Source organism: Anoplolepis gracilipes, chromosome 12, assembly GCF_047496725.1.
Source record: "Anoplolepis gracilipes chromosome 12, ASM4749672v1, whole genome shotgun sequence".
Taxonomy (NCBI): domain Eukaryota; kingdom Metazoa; phylum Arthropoda; class Insecta; order Hymenoptera; family Formicidae; genus Anoplolepis; species Anoplolepis gracilipes.
Genome location: NC_132981.1, coordinates 2,173,052 through 2,189,424, shown reverse-complemented (window position 1 = coordinate 2,189,424; position 16,373 = coordinate 2,173,052). Strand labels below are relative to the sequence as shown.

Sequence of the window (16,373 nt, the reverse complement as noted above, 5' to 3'; positions counted from 1 at the left end):
TTCACTAAACGACTGATTGTGAGATCAAACTGTATTTCTGTGATTTTAGCTGTATAACTTACAAAACAAACTTGGATAGTAGAAAAAAACAAGACTGACCACTTGCACCATTTTTTTATATAAATAATTAAAATAAATTTTGTATAAATAAAATTGTTAAATTGTGTCATTGTAATTTATCAACGTCAGAATATTTTATATGTATGTATTTGACCATTTTTACACCATTTTTTACATAAATAATTAAAATAAATTTTGTATAAATAAAATTGTTAAATTGTGTCATTGTAATTTATTAACGTCAGAATATTTTATATGTATGTATACGTTATTTGTCGATGTTAATAATTGTGTATACGTCAATATTTTTTCTTTAAATTTAATTTACGTAACTCATAGAAATACACTTTCGACCTTTTAATGTGTAAATGTAATTTCTTCTTCCTCTTAATTTAGGACTTTGGCCTGTAATTTCTCAAGTCCGCACCCCGTCAATCCCGCGACGTCGATGTCCAGGCCTCGCGCCATCGTTTCGGCGGCCTCTAGGAAGGCCCTAGAGGTTTTGTAGCGTTTGGCTTCCCCTCCTTTGCTATCTTAGCCAGCCTGTCCTCAGTTATCCTGTCGATGTGGTCTCTCCATGCTCTTCTTCTGCTTCTTCTTCTTCTTCTTGTTGATGCTCATGTGTTTATTTCTCCAAATCAAGTCACGCAGGAGTCCCGAGACAATAGCAGCCTTCGTTGTTTGCGCCTTTACTTCCTCTTTGAGGTCTCTATCGCTGGTATTTTTTGCCCCCATGATATCACAGCATCGTCAGCATAGCAAACTATTTTGATCTCATCTCTTCCCATTGTATCTCTTCCTCTACCAGCCACTTGAATGTAAGATTGTCTCTTTTATCTCTTCCTTGAACCACGGTTTTGTTCTTCGTTTACCGCTTCTATTAACCTTTCTCTTTCCCAATGCTTCTTCGGCAGCTCCTATTATATTTAAGCGCAGCTTCTCCCATGCTGTCTGCACATCATCCTCTTCTTGAATTCCGTCCCCGTCTATTTTCTGATTCAACCTTTGATGGTAAAGGCGTTTTATTCAGTCATCGGAGAGGGATTTCACGTTGAGTTTCTCGACCTCTTTTCCTCTCTGTATGATCCCTCTCATCTTCATTAGTACCAGATTGTGATTGGTTCCAGTGTTCGCAGAATTCAAGACTCTTACATTCAGTATCCTTGAGGGGTACATTTCTGTTGGTGATAATATAGTCTATAATCGACTTATGTCCTCTGGTGTTTTCAAACGTGTACTTGTGTTGTGGTTTATGTGGGTAGTAGGTATTACTTATACGCAGTTCGTTTTGTGCGCACAAATGTATCAGTTGTTCACCATTATCATTGACCGTGTCGTTCGTTGAACCTGTTCTTAATGCCGTCCAGCACCCCACTGTCAACTCTCGCATTGAAATCTCCCAAAATCATGACTTCATTTTGTTTAGGTATGCTGTCCAGCATCGACTGCAGATCGTTGTAGAATTTGTCTCTCTCCTCTTGCGGTTTATTGATGTCTGGGGCATAGATGCTTATAACGTGCGTTATCTTTGCCTTGTGTAGTTGGAATGTTGTTTGTATAAAAGTCTATTGCTGAAGAAACAATCCAAGCTGCAAAAAGTAAATTGCGATTTCTGCATTTTTTGTTCTTTCAACCCAGAAAAATAACGATTTTAAATTGCAGAAGACTCTAAAAAAAGTAGCGATTTTATATATTATTAAACTTTACATTTCTTCATAGTAATTTCTAAAAATAACCACTACAAAATGCTTATTATGTTTGTTGTTTCCGCGTAGATTTCTCAAATTATCCGTAGTTTTAATGAAAGCTAATCCTTCAGTGCCTTCGAATATCGTTCAAAGACATGTGTTTTATATCAGATACTCCAGGAAACTAGCTAGACTGATAGCTAGACGCTACCCAGGTAGAACAGAAAGTCACAATAATGTTAAAATACATCAAAATGATTAGAAAATGATCGAAAAGTGAGTTTCTCTACTCATATTTTCGTCATTTTGATGTCATTTGACATTACTTTAACGTGACTTTCTGTTCTACTTGGGTATCTGACAATAGTCACGGTTTCGATGGCTAAAAAACTATTAAAGATGACATGCTTTTGTGATCCTGTAAATTAAACCTCATTGGAAGGTCCCTCAATTATGTGGAGCTCAAGTTATCTTTCAGGCCTATCCCAAATAGCATCAATATAATCAATATAATAGAACTGAGCAAGACTCACTATTATTATATCACCGGAAGTTGAAGGAATTTTAATTCGACGTGGAAATCGTGGACTATATTGACGTAATCGCTTGTTAAATACCTAGTTTAATCATCTTTAGTAAAATTCGATAATGCTAAAGGAACATGATTATATTTATTTGTAGGTTTTTGTTCTTGTAACGATAGTTATATAATAATGGAAGAACTACAGGACTGTGTTGAATTCAGCGATAATGGTATCTATATTTTATTAATATTTTTATTTGGTTTTGCCTTAAATTAATTTTATTTTTGTATTAATTTAATTAGTTGACATTAACACTGATGTTAATATTAATTTATTTTGAGTGATCTTATTTCAAGTGCCACAACAAATACTCTTCTTCATCATCTTTATTGAGAAATTCCTTGTGTTAAAAATATGTGTGATAGATAATGAGCAGCATTTTTTATAAACTCGCTTTATTAACTTAAAATACTTAAATACATAATATCGTAAAGCTTTGATAAAATATCTATAGTCTTAAAATGTGTGTGTATTGTTGTATTTGTTTAAATTGCGTTTTACAATTATAACTTTGACATTTTAATTAGTAGTTCAATCATAATAAGCAACCAAAGAGAATCAGAATGTTTTCTCAAATTTGAGAAGACAGTAAATTTGTTACATTATTTTGACAATATTGTTCTATTTTTTCAATGTACTAGCTAAAGAATGCAGCCATTGACTAACTTTACACTTGAACAGATGTCATCTCTACATATGTGAATGAAACATATAATAATTATACATGTAATTATATAGGTTTTATCCCCATGGAAAACAACAATATTCCACTTAAGAGGTAGAAAAATTCCATAAAATGTTTGTGCTCTGTAATATAATAATATAATATATATTTCTCACGCTTCCTTATACATTCTATAAATTATTGTAATAAAGATCAATGCTCTCGTTTTCCTTCGAATTTAAAGGCGATCTTCATTTAATCACAGGCTTCCCGCGCTTTTACGAAAACATATATACAATATATTTCACATGTTTTATCTCGTAACTGTTTTATTACCTCCACTTTTTTATTTCCCACACGTGTGTATGTGATTCACGGAGCAGAATCTTTCCAATCTTCCTTTATCATATCGCTGGCTTTCTCGGCGATCATATAGACAGGCGCCGTCGTGTGACCGGCGATTATGGTTGGTATGATACTGGCATCCACGACTCTGAGACCACTAATCCCGTGCACTCGTAACCTGTGGTCCACCACACCCGAATTCCTCCGAGTGGACATCTTACACGTGCCTGCGAAATGAGCTAGATTCGTCGACATGTGACGGGCGACGCAGGCCCAGTACGAATCGCTCTTGAAGACAATGTGTTTACATCCCGAAAACGGTACCGGTAATAGAGTAGTATTGTAACGTTTGAAGGCTTCCGTGGAGGCTACTTTGATCGCCTGGAAAAGAATGAATAAAAAATTTAATTGGCAAATAATTAAAGGTACGTTTAAACATGAAAAAAGTATATTGTGTAACATGAAATAAAATAGAAGATGATTTAGTTTAACTTTAAGTTTAGTTTTATAATATCTTTTAATTATGCAATTGTAGAAAAAAATGTTTTAGATAAAATTAAGTTTTAAGGAAGGAGCTCAATTTAGATCTTAAAATCATTTTAATTTTATTATATACATAATTTAATATTATACATTATATATATTATATTTATATTTTATTATACGTATACATATATGTATTATATATATCATGTATATATAAATGTATTATATAAATCAATTTTTTGCAATATTTGGTGTAATAAGTTATTAAGGTAAGATAGTAAAAAATTAAATAGTTTATAAAATTTTATATATTTTAATTTGTAATTAATTAATAATAAATATAATTTTATAAAATATATACTATAAAATATCTCGATATTCATTTTTCAATATTCTTACCTTAATTCTTTTATACAGAAAATGATGAGAAAAATTGGTTTATATTTATATTAATTTTACATTTATAATATAATAAAAAGTTACGACAGTTTTACATTTTTAAAAAACTGGATTTTTACTTGATTTTAAAAAATGATTTAAAAATTATAAATAACTTTAAAATAAAATTCACGGTCATCAATTTTTTTTACCTCTCAAAATCTTATTAATCAATTTTATTTCACAATTTTTTTTAACATTTCACGTGATTTCCATATATTTGATTATTCATATTAAAATAAATTTACTCTGTATGTTAGTATATGAAGGGTAATATATTATTGTTAGTATACAAGTCCTTACCATTTTAATACCTTGCACCATCGTGTTTACATCATCCTCATGATCGTAATAATTCATCTCAATGATCGGTGAATCCGACGGATCGGTGCTTCTCAAGGTGAATCTGCCGCGACTTTTGGGTCGCAGAAGTACAGGTACGATTGTGAACAAGTCAAGGTCATTGTAATCGCTGTAAACCTCGTTGTTAAAATCCTCCGTTATTCCTAGCGAATTGCGAAAAAGTGCGGAAATATCGGTGACTAGTGAGGTTACAGTCAACACTAACTCGATATCAGGATAGTCATCTTCTATCAACAATTTCTTTTCGTCAGTATGCGTTTAGTGGATATTATGATTGATAGTAATGGAAGTTACATTGGGAACAGTCCAGATTATAAGAAAAAATGTCATTTTTTTATTGTTTGTTTGAATCTCAAACGAGAGTTTGAAAACAAATTTAAATGATAACTGACTTTAAAGGAAACAAATTTTAGCGATTGTTTATTGATAAATTTTACATTTTGTCGTAGAAATTTCAAATAATCACCACTATGAAGAGCTTACCATGTCGTTTGCTGTTTCTTGAATTATGCTTAGTCTTAATAAAAGCTAATCCTTCGGCGCCTCCAGGTATCGTCCAAGGACCTTTACCGTGTATCAGGTAGTCCAGGAAACTAACTGGATCGGAAGCTAGACGGTGTCCGACAATAGTCACACTCTCGTTGACTAAGAACATTAAACACATCACGTTCACGTGATCTTGTAAATTAAACCCCACCGAAAGCTCTTCAATTACACGGATGCCTAAGGAGCTCAAATGGTCTTTCGGACCTATCCCGGACAGCATCAACAACTTAGGTGAACCAAAAGTACCTGTGCAATAAAAAAAGTATTTATTTACGATTATATACAAATAAATTGATTTATATATAATCATAATAATACAACGTTAAATAAATATTATAATAAATTTGTTTCTCAAGTGAATTCACTTTATGTAAATGATAATAGCACACTTTTTTCGATTTTAGAACGATATCCTAAATATATACCTGCAGAGAGTATGATCTCTTTAGAAGCGGAGACAAAGTACGTTTTATGATTTTTTACAAATTCGACGCCTACGGCTATTTTCGTCATTGGATTAATAACAATTTTCGTCACCCTCGAAAATTTGGATAAATAAAAGTTTGCTCGATCGTGGATCGGCCTGAGGAAGGCTTTGCTAGCACTAACTCTGTGCCCATTTCGCAGAGTTGCTTGCACGGTCGAGAATCCTACGAATCTGTCACTGTTATAATCTACTAGATCGTAACCGAGCTCTTGGCCGGCCTTTAACCAAAGTTCTTTCAACGGAGTAGCGAAAGGAGCATTCGTCACATCCAGGTATCCATTGTATCCATGGAATCTGACAAAAAAATAAGTGATGAAGAAAAGAGAAGAAGAAAAGATGAAGAGATAAAAAAAAATAAAAGAAAGAGTTGAAAAGATGAAACAATAGAAAAGTTAATAGGAGAAGTGTTAACGGCGAGAAATAAAAAGATGAAGAAAAGAAATAAAAGAAATAAGAAAAAAGATAATATTACTGCTAAAAAATTTCGTACAATTGAAGTTATATACGAAATGTCACTAAAGCTTCCCACAGGAGAAAGAATGGAATAATCGTATAATTTCTGATCTGAAGACACGTACCTTGCGTCTTCATCCATCAGCTTGCATCTCTCGGACTTGATGAAATAGGGCAGTACTTCCTTGTAACTCCAGCCTGGATTATCCAACGCCGCCCAGGCATCGTAGTCAGCGGGCGATCCTCTCGAGTACACCATGAAGTTCACTACCGAGGTACCTCCGACTGCCTTACCGGATATTAAGTTGCAACGGCCATCGACTATCGACAAACAATATCCTCCATGGCCACTCGTGTCCTGTGGTCGCGGCTCACTTTTGTACACGCGAACGTAATCCGTCGTAAAAAGTAATGGTGAGAAAAAGGGGACATCCGTGAGGAAGATCTCGTCGTCGCCCTCCTCGAGCACCAGGACTTTCCAGTTAGGATTCTCGGTTAGACGATTCGCGACTACGGATCCAGCCGTGCCGGCTCCGATCACCAGAAAGTCGACGGAGGGAAAAATGTAATCGGGTATTCCGTCCTCAAGCTCCTGTATTTTTGGTGCGGGTGGAAAGCCTGAGAAGAAGTGATGAATCGTCTCGAGAATACCCGGTGACAAAATCCCAGTCGCGTTTCCCAGGAACAAGATTGTCAAGCAGAACTTGCGCATCGCGAAGCTGCGTGTTTCTTTTTATCGCGCGGGATAATTTTAGAATAACTCTTTTTCAAACAGATATGTCTATATCTATTCCTTTAAGTTTAATACATCATGCACATTTCAATGTTGAGTATTTTGTCGGTTTCTTACTCGATAGATAATTGAAATTTTCACATTAAAAACACTGTTGTGAGCTCGAATAGGACCTTTTTCGAGAATCGTTGATTGTTAATCAAAATAAGTTTGTCTAATGTCTTTTTAAAATATCACTTTAGCATCTTTCTGATTTTGAAGTATCGAAGATCCATCAGCATAATCTTCAGTATTAATATAATTTGAATAATATTTAGACTGTAAATGTGATCTTTCACAATTTATATCACGAATGCACGTCGAGAACAAAAAATCATCAGTTTATTGTGGCACTTTATCGTATCTTGTTTTTTTTTTCAGGTATTTGCAATATCAATAAACAACTGCAGTATCTTTCAATATGGCTGTAGATTTGAATAGCATCAAGGACATGTATGTCAGTTGTTATCCGTTTCGCAATTACGTCAACTGATGCAAGGAATATAAATGAAAGAAATCAAACTGAATATTAATTAGCGGTTTGAAATGCTGTAGCTGAACGAAATTACATCTTTGTCGTGCATTCGAAGTGACGTTTGAAAACGCTCGAGTTGAAAAGAACTTATTACATTATATTATATCAATAATGCAATAATACTCATGGTTGGTTTACTCGATTATGTCACTGTTTTTAAAACATATGTTAATTTTTAAAGATTTTAGAAGACAGTCACACCATTTCTTTCTTACATGTTTTTTTTATTCGCTTAATATTTGCAATATATACATTAAATATATCTTTGATTTTTCTTTATTTTTGAATCTTTATTATATTTTTGATAAACCTTTGATTATGTAATTTAAGTAGACAAACCAATTTAAGTAACACAATTATTACACAGACGATAAATAAAAATGTGTTGTATATATTTTTTTAATTCAACAAATAAAAAAAATATCTGTTATAGTTACTAATAAGGCGTTATTTTTGCTTTTGACAAAATTTTTCGAAAACGCAAGATATACTTGAGTGAGAAACAAAAATCTTTTAAGTGATTAAAAAAAAGATACATATTTATCCCGTGAAATTCACTCAACTACTGATTGCGAGATCGAATTGAATCTCCATGGTTTTATCTAAGTGACTGCTAAACTTAGGTGAAAAAAAGTCAAGGTTAATCTCTTTTAAAGTGTTTTTATATAAATATAATTCATCTGTCACATCATCATTTTTAATGTCAAAATATTTTGTACGTACGTATACAACTTGTTGCGTGTACGTCAATATTTTTCTTATAATTCCAATTTACGTAGTCGTTATAGATGTTATTAGGTGACAAGTTGACATTTGTAAAAGATTATATTAGAATGTAAAATACTTACTAAGACTTATGAATTTGAATGATTTGATAATGCATTCAATGCGTACATCAAGGTTTAAAATTAGCAGTTTTCGAGCAGAAAGTACAAGTTTTAGTGCTATAGAAATGATTCTTATCGTTATGAAAAAAAATAGATGTAATACTTATTTAATTATTTGATAATTTCAATTTCTTTGACACATCAGATACTTTTTGTATGTCAAGGAATCAGCAAATGTTCTCTTTCAATTATCATGTTTCTTTGTTTGCCTAAATTATTTACCCAGACAGCAAACAATATTTATAATAAATATTTATAAGTATTTATAAAAATATATATTTTTTAAAATATTATATAATTACTTTATACATATTTTGTAAAAATCTTTATTCGACATACTTTTAAAGTAACATTAAGAAAATGGCAATAGAAGCAGTAAATTATCTAAGCACTTAGTGAATCAGTTAATAAAAGTCATTTAATAAATTACATTTAAATTCGAACAAAAATGTTTAATCTGGTAAGTATGGTGACGAGATTATAATAATTGATGTATGCAAACGTTTCTATCAACAATGGAGATCCTCCTCAGTGGTTTATAATAAAGCAAAAAAAAAAAAAAAAAAAAAGAAAAAGAAAAAACGCATAGAATGATGTATGTACATACATACATTGGAAGATATGACCAATACTCTAATAACATTAACGTCTCGTCCCCAGTAGAACAGAAAGTCACGATGATATTAAAGTAACGTCAAATGATGTCAAAATGACGTTAAAAACGAGAATATGATTACAAAAACTCACTTTTTGATTATTTTTTTTGTTATTTTGACGTATTTTGATATTATTGTGACTTTCTGTTCTACCTGAGGTGTGATATATAAATGTCTCAGCATGTCAACGTGCAAGATGATAATGATACACTCACAATTATTTTTGTATGAATTTTACAGCCCATCATCATCATAGACAGTGTCGATTAAGACTGATAAAGAGAGTCTTTTCTGTTCTGAGCAACGCGCCAAGAGCTATGTAACGTTAAAATTAACATTATACTTTTTACTGTGTACACAGTAAAAAGTTGTGCGTCCATATGTCAAATTTTTTTGTGTTATCACGTTTTGACTACTACTTCAATGTAAAATTAACATATAGCTGATATGTTATTATTTTAATAACATTTTCATGTGTTACATTTATGTTAACTTCATAACTTAACACTTTGTGTACGTCTCTTAGAAACGGAATATTATTTTGAGTGCTTTTAACACATTATCAACAATCATTTTAAACAATTAACATATTTCAAAGTCAATTTAACATTCTAAGAAAAGTTAAAATATATCTTATCATGAACTTTAAAATGTTCTATCAACATTTCTTACAAGTTATTGTAACTACTCTTTCATGTAGTTTTTAATTAGTTTGTATGTTATTTTTACATTACACTTAAAGTCACAATAACAAAAATAAATGTACATACATTAAAATTCAAGTACAAGATTTTAATTTAATAAGTGTCGTGACGAGATTATTATAATCGATGTGTGTGAGCAAATGTTTCTATATACAATCGAAATTCTCCTCAGTGCTTTACAATAAAACAAAAAACAAAAACGTATATAATGTACATGGGAAGATGTGACAAATACTCTAATAGTATAATTTAATAATTACTAAATTTAATTTTAATATAATTTATTAAATAACTTTTCTTAACTAATTTACTAATTGTTTAGATAATTCCCTATCGCCATTTTCTTAATGTAATTTAAAATTTAAGGAATAATCGTGACACATTAATATGATATTTTTAAAATATACACGGTAAATAATTTTGTGTTACATTTAACACATTTCTCGAGTCCCAATTTATCCATTCTAATTTTAATGTTAATTTAACAGAAGGCAAATATGTAAACAAATAACACAAATAATATGTAAAGAATTAACACAAAAATGTGAATTTGTGTAAGATTTACTTATTGTTATTGTGTTGTTTTAACTCTTAGAAACGGTGAATATTAACACGATGCAGAAAAGTTAAAATAACACAAGGATAGTACGTTATATTAACATAAGAGTATGTTAAATATTTAACACAAAAATTTCTACAAAAATAGAAAATTTTAGCAACAATACAAAATGTTTTTTACCGTGTAGACGAAATATTTTATATAATATATGATAGGTAATATGATAATTTATGATAAGTAAAAAATAATAATATTTATTGTTCTAAATTACATTGTAGTAAACGTTTCGACTGTACGCAGTCTTTTTCAATACATTATGAACGTAAATACAAATGTTAATATTACGTGTGACGGAAACTACAATCATTGTCAGAAAGCATGTGGATAATTTTCTTTTTGTCATCGAAAAATTATAAATTTAACAGTCAATTGTCTGAGCGACGCCAATTCCTACGCAAGAATTACAATATTTTTCCAACATCACAAGTTATTTGTAAGTAACTATTCTTTGGTCAGTTGAGGGCGAGAAATTACAATTATTCACCAACAACAATCTATGCGTATTTGGATGCGTAAAGTTGCAAATTTTGTGTCCATTGCATTGTCAGGACGCTTCCTTACTAGAAGAGACATCTCACTTCCAACAGACTCCACGCTATCAAATATATATATATATATATATATATTAAAAAATGTATATTGTATGATATACGTATTCAAAAATATATATTGTGTGTGTAATAAATTACCTATATTGCATTTATAATTATCCCGCATTGAGCATCGATTTTTTTTTTTGATAAATCATAGATCCAGCGTAACATTAAAAAAAAGCGAGGATCGAAAAAATGGCTTGGATAGCTAAAACTACCGATTACTTTTTGTAGTACCTGAAAAAGCAGAAATAAATATAATTTCGATTAAATATAAGAAAATAAAGAAAAATTTTAATATTATTACTAATTGCTATTAAAACATATTCATTTGTTGACTTAACATATTATTAATAAAACGTAATAATAAATTGTTATCTTTTGTTATTTTTATACCGCTAAAATTAATAAAAACTACTTATAAAAAATTACTAACCTCTATATTGTGCAGTTCATAATAGTCATAAATTCTTTCGGCAAATGGATAAATTTGATACACACTTTCATTTATATGAAATCTTTCTTTCATATTCTTTTCTGCACAACTGAAAATAATAAAAAAAATATATATTTATATATATATATGTATATATAATATGTTACCGTAATTGATATCCACGATATCTCAAATACCTAGAATAAACTGTGTAAATAAAATTTTATATATAAATATGCTTCAACTAAACAATAAAATGTTTTTTTTAAATTATCGAAAATTCGAGAATAAAAAAATCTTTTTAATAAAAAGTATAAAAGTTATTTAACATTTATTTTAATCATATAATTTTTCTTAAATAAATTGAATTTTTATTTTGCAAATCTAAAATTATTGTTATTCTACGTGTAGAGTAAAACCGCTACGCGGTGACACAAATAAGGTTTATATTGCAGAATGCAATAATAACGACTAATATGATCACATTCTTATACAAAACTAACATTAGGATAGAAAACGTTATACTGTATATTTTTTTTAATGCTTTATATATATATGCGTGCGTGTGAGTGTGTTGTCTACAATTATATTATATATGTAATTTTTTAATATAAATCAATACATATTATTTTTCATATGTAAAATTTATTAAAATAAATTCTTCAAGATGTATATAATTTACGTAATTTATAATATTGTAAATTAAAAAATCTACATGTTGTAATATGTACAAAATAATACACATAATACAAAATAAATTTAAAAAATTTATAAACTATTATTATTAATCTTTTTAAATTTGCTTGAATATATAAAATACTTGCGTGTAAAATAAATAAACAACTGATATCTTTTTTCTACGTATATGTGGGTATGTGTGTAACGCGTACTAAAATTTTCTGAAATGTGTGGTATTAATGCATATTTATATGTATACAATTTTATTTTATAAATGTATTAAAAATAAGTATTCGAGAAATCGTAACTTTGCAATAAACAATATACACGTACATATATATATATATATATATATATATATATAAATATATATATATATATATATGTATTTATGTATAGGTACATTCATATAGGTATAATATGTGTTTAAGTGTATATATAAAAATAAAAACCAAAAAAATTTCAAGCACTCAAAAAGTAAAATTATATACTTACTACTTTGGTTTCCATACAATTGCCATACGATCGTATCGAGTTCTATATTGGACCAGGGCACAGCGTACACCGAGTCTTCTGGCTATGCAGTGACACATAGACACCATAAGATTTTGTTCTGTACTCTGTGTTATAAATTATATTAGAAAAATTATATTAAACATTTATAAGATATAAAAGACATGTTATTCTTATGATGAACAGAACAAAACAAAATAAAATTATTTTAACATAATTTTAAATTAATAATTTTATAATCTGAAATAACTTACAGCAGCTAGATCTCTAATTGCAAGTAATTCCACTGTCATTTTCAAATTTGCACATAATCGTCTTAATAAATCATAGAAATTTCCTCGCAAATGATATATAAACTCACGTAATTCATCCATAATTTGCTTCGTTTCTACTGTATTCCAAAAATGGTCATCGATATTGTTGTCTTTCAAAAAAGAAAGTTGTTCGAAAGATGTCGAAAATATTGAATGTGCAGGATATTTTTGTTTAAAGCGGGATAAAAATTCTTGCGTAATATCATCTAACCATGTTTTCATAACTGAGCAAGAAATATGTGGATCAATATATTGTACCAAAATAGTGAATAGTTTTTCTAAAATTTGCTTTTCTCTTGGCATTTTTATAAATTTATTTATCTTATATATAAATCGATATCGTCTTAGGCAACCAAAAATAAAGTTAAAATTATATTGAATTGTTAAAGTAGAACTGGCTAGCCTGAAAAAATTTACATATTAATTATACAATAATTAAATTACTTTATTTAAAATTAAAAGCAGTTCAGTTTATTAAATATTACCATGAGAATTCTGCAAGAAAAATTCTATTTAACTCATCATAAACAAAATAATAAATCATAGAATTTTCAGCTATAAAATGTAGATGTTCTAATTTTTTATCCTCAGTATTCCATAACTCCTGCTCCGATGTCGAATGTACATAACATTGTAATTCCCTGACACTCTGTTTTGCTTTTTTTATTTGATTTTCAAAATTTAATTTAGCAAACTTTTTTTTTTGTTTTTCTGTCTCTTTTTTCATATACTTCATACTCGCAGTATAACAACTGAAATTAAAATAAAAAATTCGAAAAAATTATATTCAACAACATTACAACAACAATAGCAGCAATAAATTGTGGACAATATATTTTTTAAAATATATATACAATTTTTAATTACAAACATATTAATGTTTAAAATACATAAGTTTAAAAAATTATGGATAATAGTATGAATTTCTATGTTATAAGAAAATATATATTAACTACTTAAATTGTAAATATCATAATAGTATAATGGATAGTAATTTGTGTACATAAAAACAATATGTTATCGAGATGTATCTACTGCGGTATATATACAGTCAATAAGATGAAAATAAAAACTAGAATTAAATACAATATTTAAATAAAAATAAAATTGATTGCATATAATGCTTTATTTAATGTAAATAGGAACTATAAAGTTTACAGAGAAAGATAAATAAAAGACGTTGCATTATCAAGGTCCAAAAGATATTATTTATGAAAAGTAAAAAAGAGTAACTCTTGAAACAAATAAATGTAAGAAAAGAGTTTTATATAAATATTATATAGATACATAATTATGTAAATTATTATACATAACTATGAATATTTTAAAATTAAAATATGAAAATATGTAACATTACTCTAATTGAGTGTTTCATGATGTTTTACGCTATAAAACAAATAATGGTAATCAAATGGTGTGAAGTTTATAATTAATGAATGAAGATTTATTATGATTATTTGATGAACTTATTATGACTCGTCAAACTTTTAGACACTTTAAAATTCCGGCTTTAATCCGGATTTTGCTTTTTTATTACAATCCTGCTAAACTGTAATATTAGAAACGAGTTCAATATGCAAGGAAACAATAGGTACAATTTAAATTAATGGTATAACAATATAGTAACTTTACCGTTTTCTTAAAGATATTTTGTTGATCGATTAAGTGTATGCTAAATTAAAAAAATTAATATCAAAACTTATAAATAAAAAAAATACCTCTGAAAATATTTCTCCTTCCAAACTTGGTTGCGCAGATTTATCTGCCGTAATATTTGACATGTAGATTTAAAATTTTTGATATCATTTAAGTTAATATTCTCACATGAAAGAATTTTCTCAAGCACTTCGTTGGGTAAGTCTGTTATCGTAGCCATTGCAAAAAATGTAATTATTCACAAAAGAATACTCAAAACGTTATTTATTGATAATGAGTTCCGTATCATTTATTTAAATTTCGTTATTATATTTATGTGATAACGAATCACGAATGTGAGCATAGAAAGTTTATGTAGCTTGTAACACTGTCGCGATGCGTCTATAACGTGCACTTTGTTCGAACTGTTCGTCCAGACTAAAGATAAACTTTATTTAGAAATGTTTCAAAGAATTTGAGTTACTAAGCAGAAAAAAAGCACTAACAGTAAGATTTCTTGGTCTTGATTGGTTGAATGAAATTGACAAATAAAAACACAAATTTTTCTGAAGAAATATTTCTCAGCAAATCCTCTTTACTATTCTTGAGATTTCTTTTTACTATCGTTGTGTTTCTATATTGTTGAGATTAATGGCTTTGTTCCTTTTCATAATGGACTTTCTCTTTTGATTATTTTATTGTCTGTTGCTTATTATTGTTAACAATTGACTCTGCTTGAGGTCTCTTTAAGTCAGTCGACAACTAGAATTTTGAAATATTTAGTAATATATTCTGTACACGTGAATTTTTTCTTTCTCTTAAATATGCAAATATATTTTTACCAGAAAAATTATAAAATATTAGAATTAAGTTATACAAAATATCTTGCAGGTAATTGTACAAATATAATATCAGTTTAAAAAATAAAGCTTCGAAAATATCAATTGAATCAGAGAGTGTTCTCGTATTTTTTTCTTGAAGCAAAATAAATGTGTAATTTTTTTATATTCTACAACATTTTCAAAGCTCATTAAAATCGGTGAGGGACACTTCCGACCGTTCCCTTGATAGAAATGTTTCAAAAAATTTGAGTTACTAAGCAGAAAAGAGAACACTAAAGCTTCTTGGTTCTGATCGGTTAAATAAAATTAACGAATAAAGGCACATATTTTTTAAAAAAATATTTCTCAGCATTCTCTCTTCTCTATTCTTGAGATTTATGGCTTTGTATCTTTTCTTAATGGATTTTCTCTTTTAATCTTTCGTTGTCTGTTGCTTCTTATTGTTAGCAAAAGACTCTACCTGAGGTAAAGTCTCTCTCCTTAAGTCCCTCTCTTTAAGTCAGTCGACAACTAGAATTTTGAAATATTCAGTAATAGATTCCGTTTACGTGAACAACTAAAAAATCTATTAAATTTAACGAACCCTGTAACTCAAGAAACAGCTATCGAATTCACGTAAATGTATAAATTTATTTTAGAAAAATATATTAAAAAATGATTGCATTTGCCAAACATTTAAATTATATATTCTATAAATTAATGACAATTTTTTCGTGAGTGTGTTTCATAAAAAAATTTCTAATAATTACAAATTAATTAAAGATTGTTGTGTATAAAATCACGACTTAACAATGCCAAAATAAAAATAAATAAACATATTTTTTTTAACATTTAAATTATTTATATATATATTTTTTAAAAGATTGATTCTATTAAAAATAATTAAAAACAAAAAGAAAAAAAGAGTAGGCAAAAGAAATAATGAGAATATAAATGAAAGACGAATAATGTTAAAAGCTCATAAGAAGTTTGAAAATCGCGCTCGATATTTGAACGGCCAATGATTCACACGGCGCTGTTGAAAGGGCGCGTCGACGGACCCAAGGAGAAACAGAGGCGCTTGCAACGCTTTTTG

At 28.9% G+C, this 16,373-nt stretch overlaps 2 protein-coding genes across 11 annotated transcripts; both read right to left on the bottom strand.

Moving 5' to 3' along the window:
* Nucleotides 1-864: 864 nt before the first annotated feature.
* Nucleotides 865-9,329, bottom strand: LOC140671831 (glucose dehydrogenase [FAD, quinone]-like). 9 transcript variants are annotated; one of them, XM_072903476.1, is made up of 6 exons: nucleotides 6,240-8,545; nucleotides 5,600-5,955; nucleotides 5,112-5,420; nucleotides 4,569-4,855; nucleotides 3,333-3,722; nucleotides 865-1,649 (listed from the first exon to the last, which is right to left on the bottom strand). In XM_072903476.1, the coding sequence occupies exons 1-5, from the start codon at nucleotides 6,824-6,826 to the stop codon at nucleotides 3,369-3,371; spliced, it is 1,893 nt and encodes a 630-aa protein (XP_072759577.1). In that variant the 5' UTR covers nucleotides 6,827-8,545; the 3' UTR covers nucleotides 865-1,649; nucleotides 3,333-3,368. The 9 variants fall into 9 exon arrangements, with proteins under 9 accessions (XP_072759577.1, XP_072759576.1, XP_072759571.1 ...); XM_072903475.1 differs by lacking the exon at nucleotides 865-1,649 and adding an exon at nucleotides 2,729-3,139; XM_072903470.1 differs by lacking the exon at nucleotides 865-1,649 and adding an exon at nucleotides 9,118-9,329 and having other exon boundaries at nucleotides 3,148-3,722; nucleotides 6,240-7,375.
* A 1,136-nt stretch (nucleotides 9,330-10,465) lies between these two features.
* Nucleotides 10,466-14,916, bottom strand: LOC140671792 (uncharacterized). 2 transcript variants are annotated; one of them, XM_072903398.1, is made up of 7 exons: nucleotides 14,540-14,916; nucleotides 13,307-13,573; nucleotides 12,762-13,224; nucleotides 12,490-12,614; nucleotides 11,317-11,425; nucleotides 10,977-11,117; nucleotides 10,466-10,882 (listed from the first exon to the last, which is right to left on the bottom strand). In XM_072903398.1, exons 1-6 carry the CDS (start codon nucleotides 14,695-14,697, stop codon nucleotides 10,977-10,979), a joined length of 1,263 nt encoding a protein of 420 aa, XP_072759499.1. In that variant the 5' UTR covers nucleotides 14,698-14,916; the 3' UTR covers nucleotides 10,466-10,882. The 2 variants fall into 2 exon arrangements, with proteins under 2 accessions (XP_072759499.1, XP_072759500.1); XM_072903399.1 differs by lacking the exons at nucleotides 10,466-10,882; nucleotides 10,977-11,117; nucleotides 11,317-11,425 and adding an exon at nucleotides 12,181-12,215.
* Nucleotides 14,917-16,373: the final 1,457 nt, after the last annotated feature.

What these genes read in the sequence shown, in the direction of transcription:
- LOC140671792 (XM_072903398.1), bottom strand. Translation starts at nt 14,697, where the DNA reads ATGGCTACGATAACAGACTTACCCAACGAAGTGCTTGAGAAAATTCTT. An exon ending in AAGGAGAAATATTTTCAGAG is followed by an intron (nt 13,574 to 14,539) that starts GTATTTTTTTTA and finishes TTTTAATTTCAG; the next exon opens with TTGTTATACTGCGAGTATGA. An exon ending in CAATTAGAGATCTAGCTGCT is followed by an intron (nt 12,615 to 12,761) that starts GTAAGTTATTTC and finishes TTTATAACACAG; the next exon opens with AGTACAGAACAAAATCTTAT.
- LOC140671831 (XM_072903470.1), bottom strand. Translation starts at nt 6,826, where the DNA reads ATGCGCAAGTTCTGCTTGACAATCTTGTTCCTGGGAAACGCGACTGGG. An exon ending in CTGATGGATGAAGACGCAAG is followed by an intron (nt 5,956 to 6,239) that starts GTACGTGTCTTC and finishes TTTTTTTGTCAG; the next exon opens with ATTCCATGGATACAATGGAT. An exon ending in TGGTGCAAGGTATTAAAATG is followed by an intron (nt 3,723 to 4,568) that starts GTAAGGACTTGT and finishes ATTCTTTTCCAG; the next exon opens with GCGATCAAAGTAGCCTCCAC.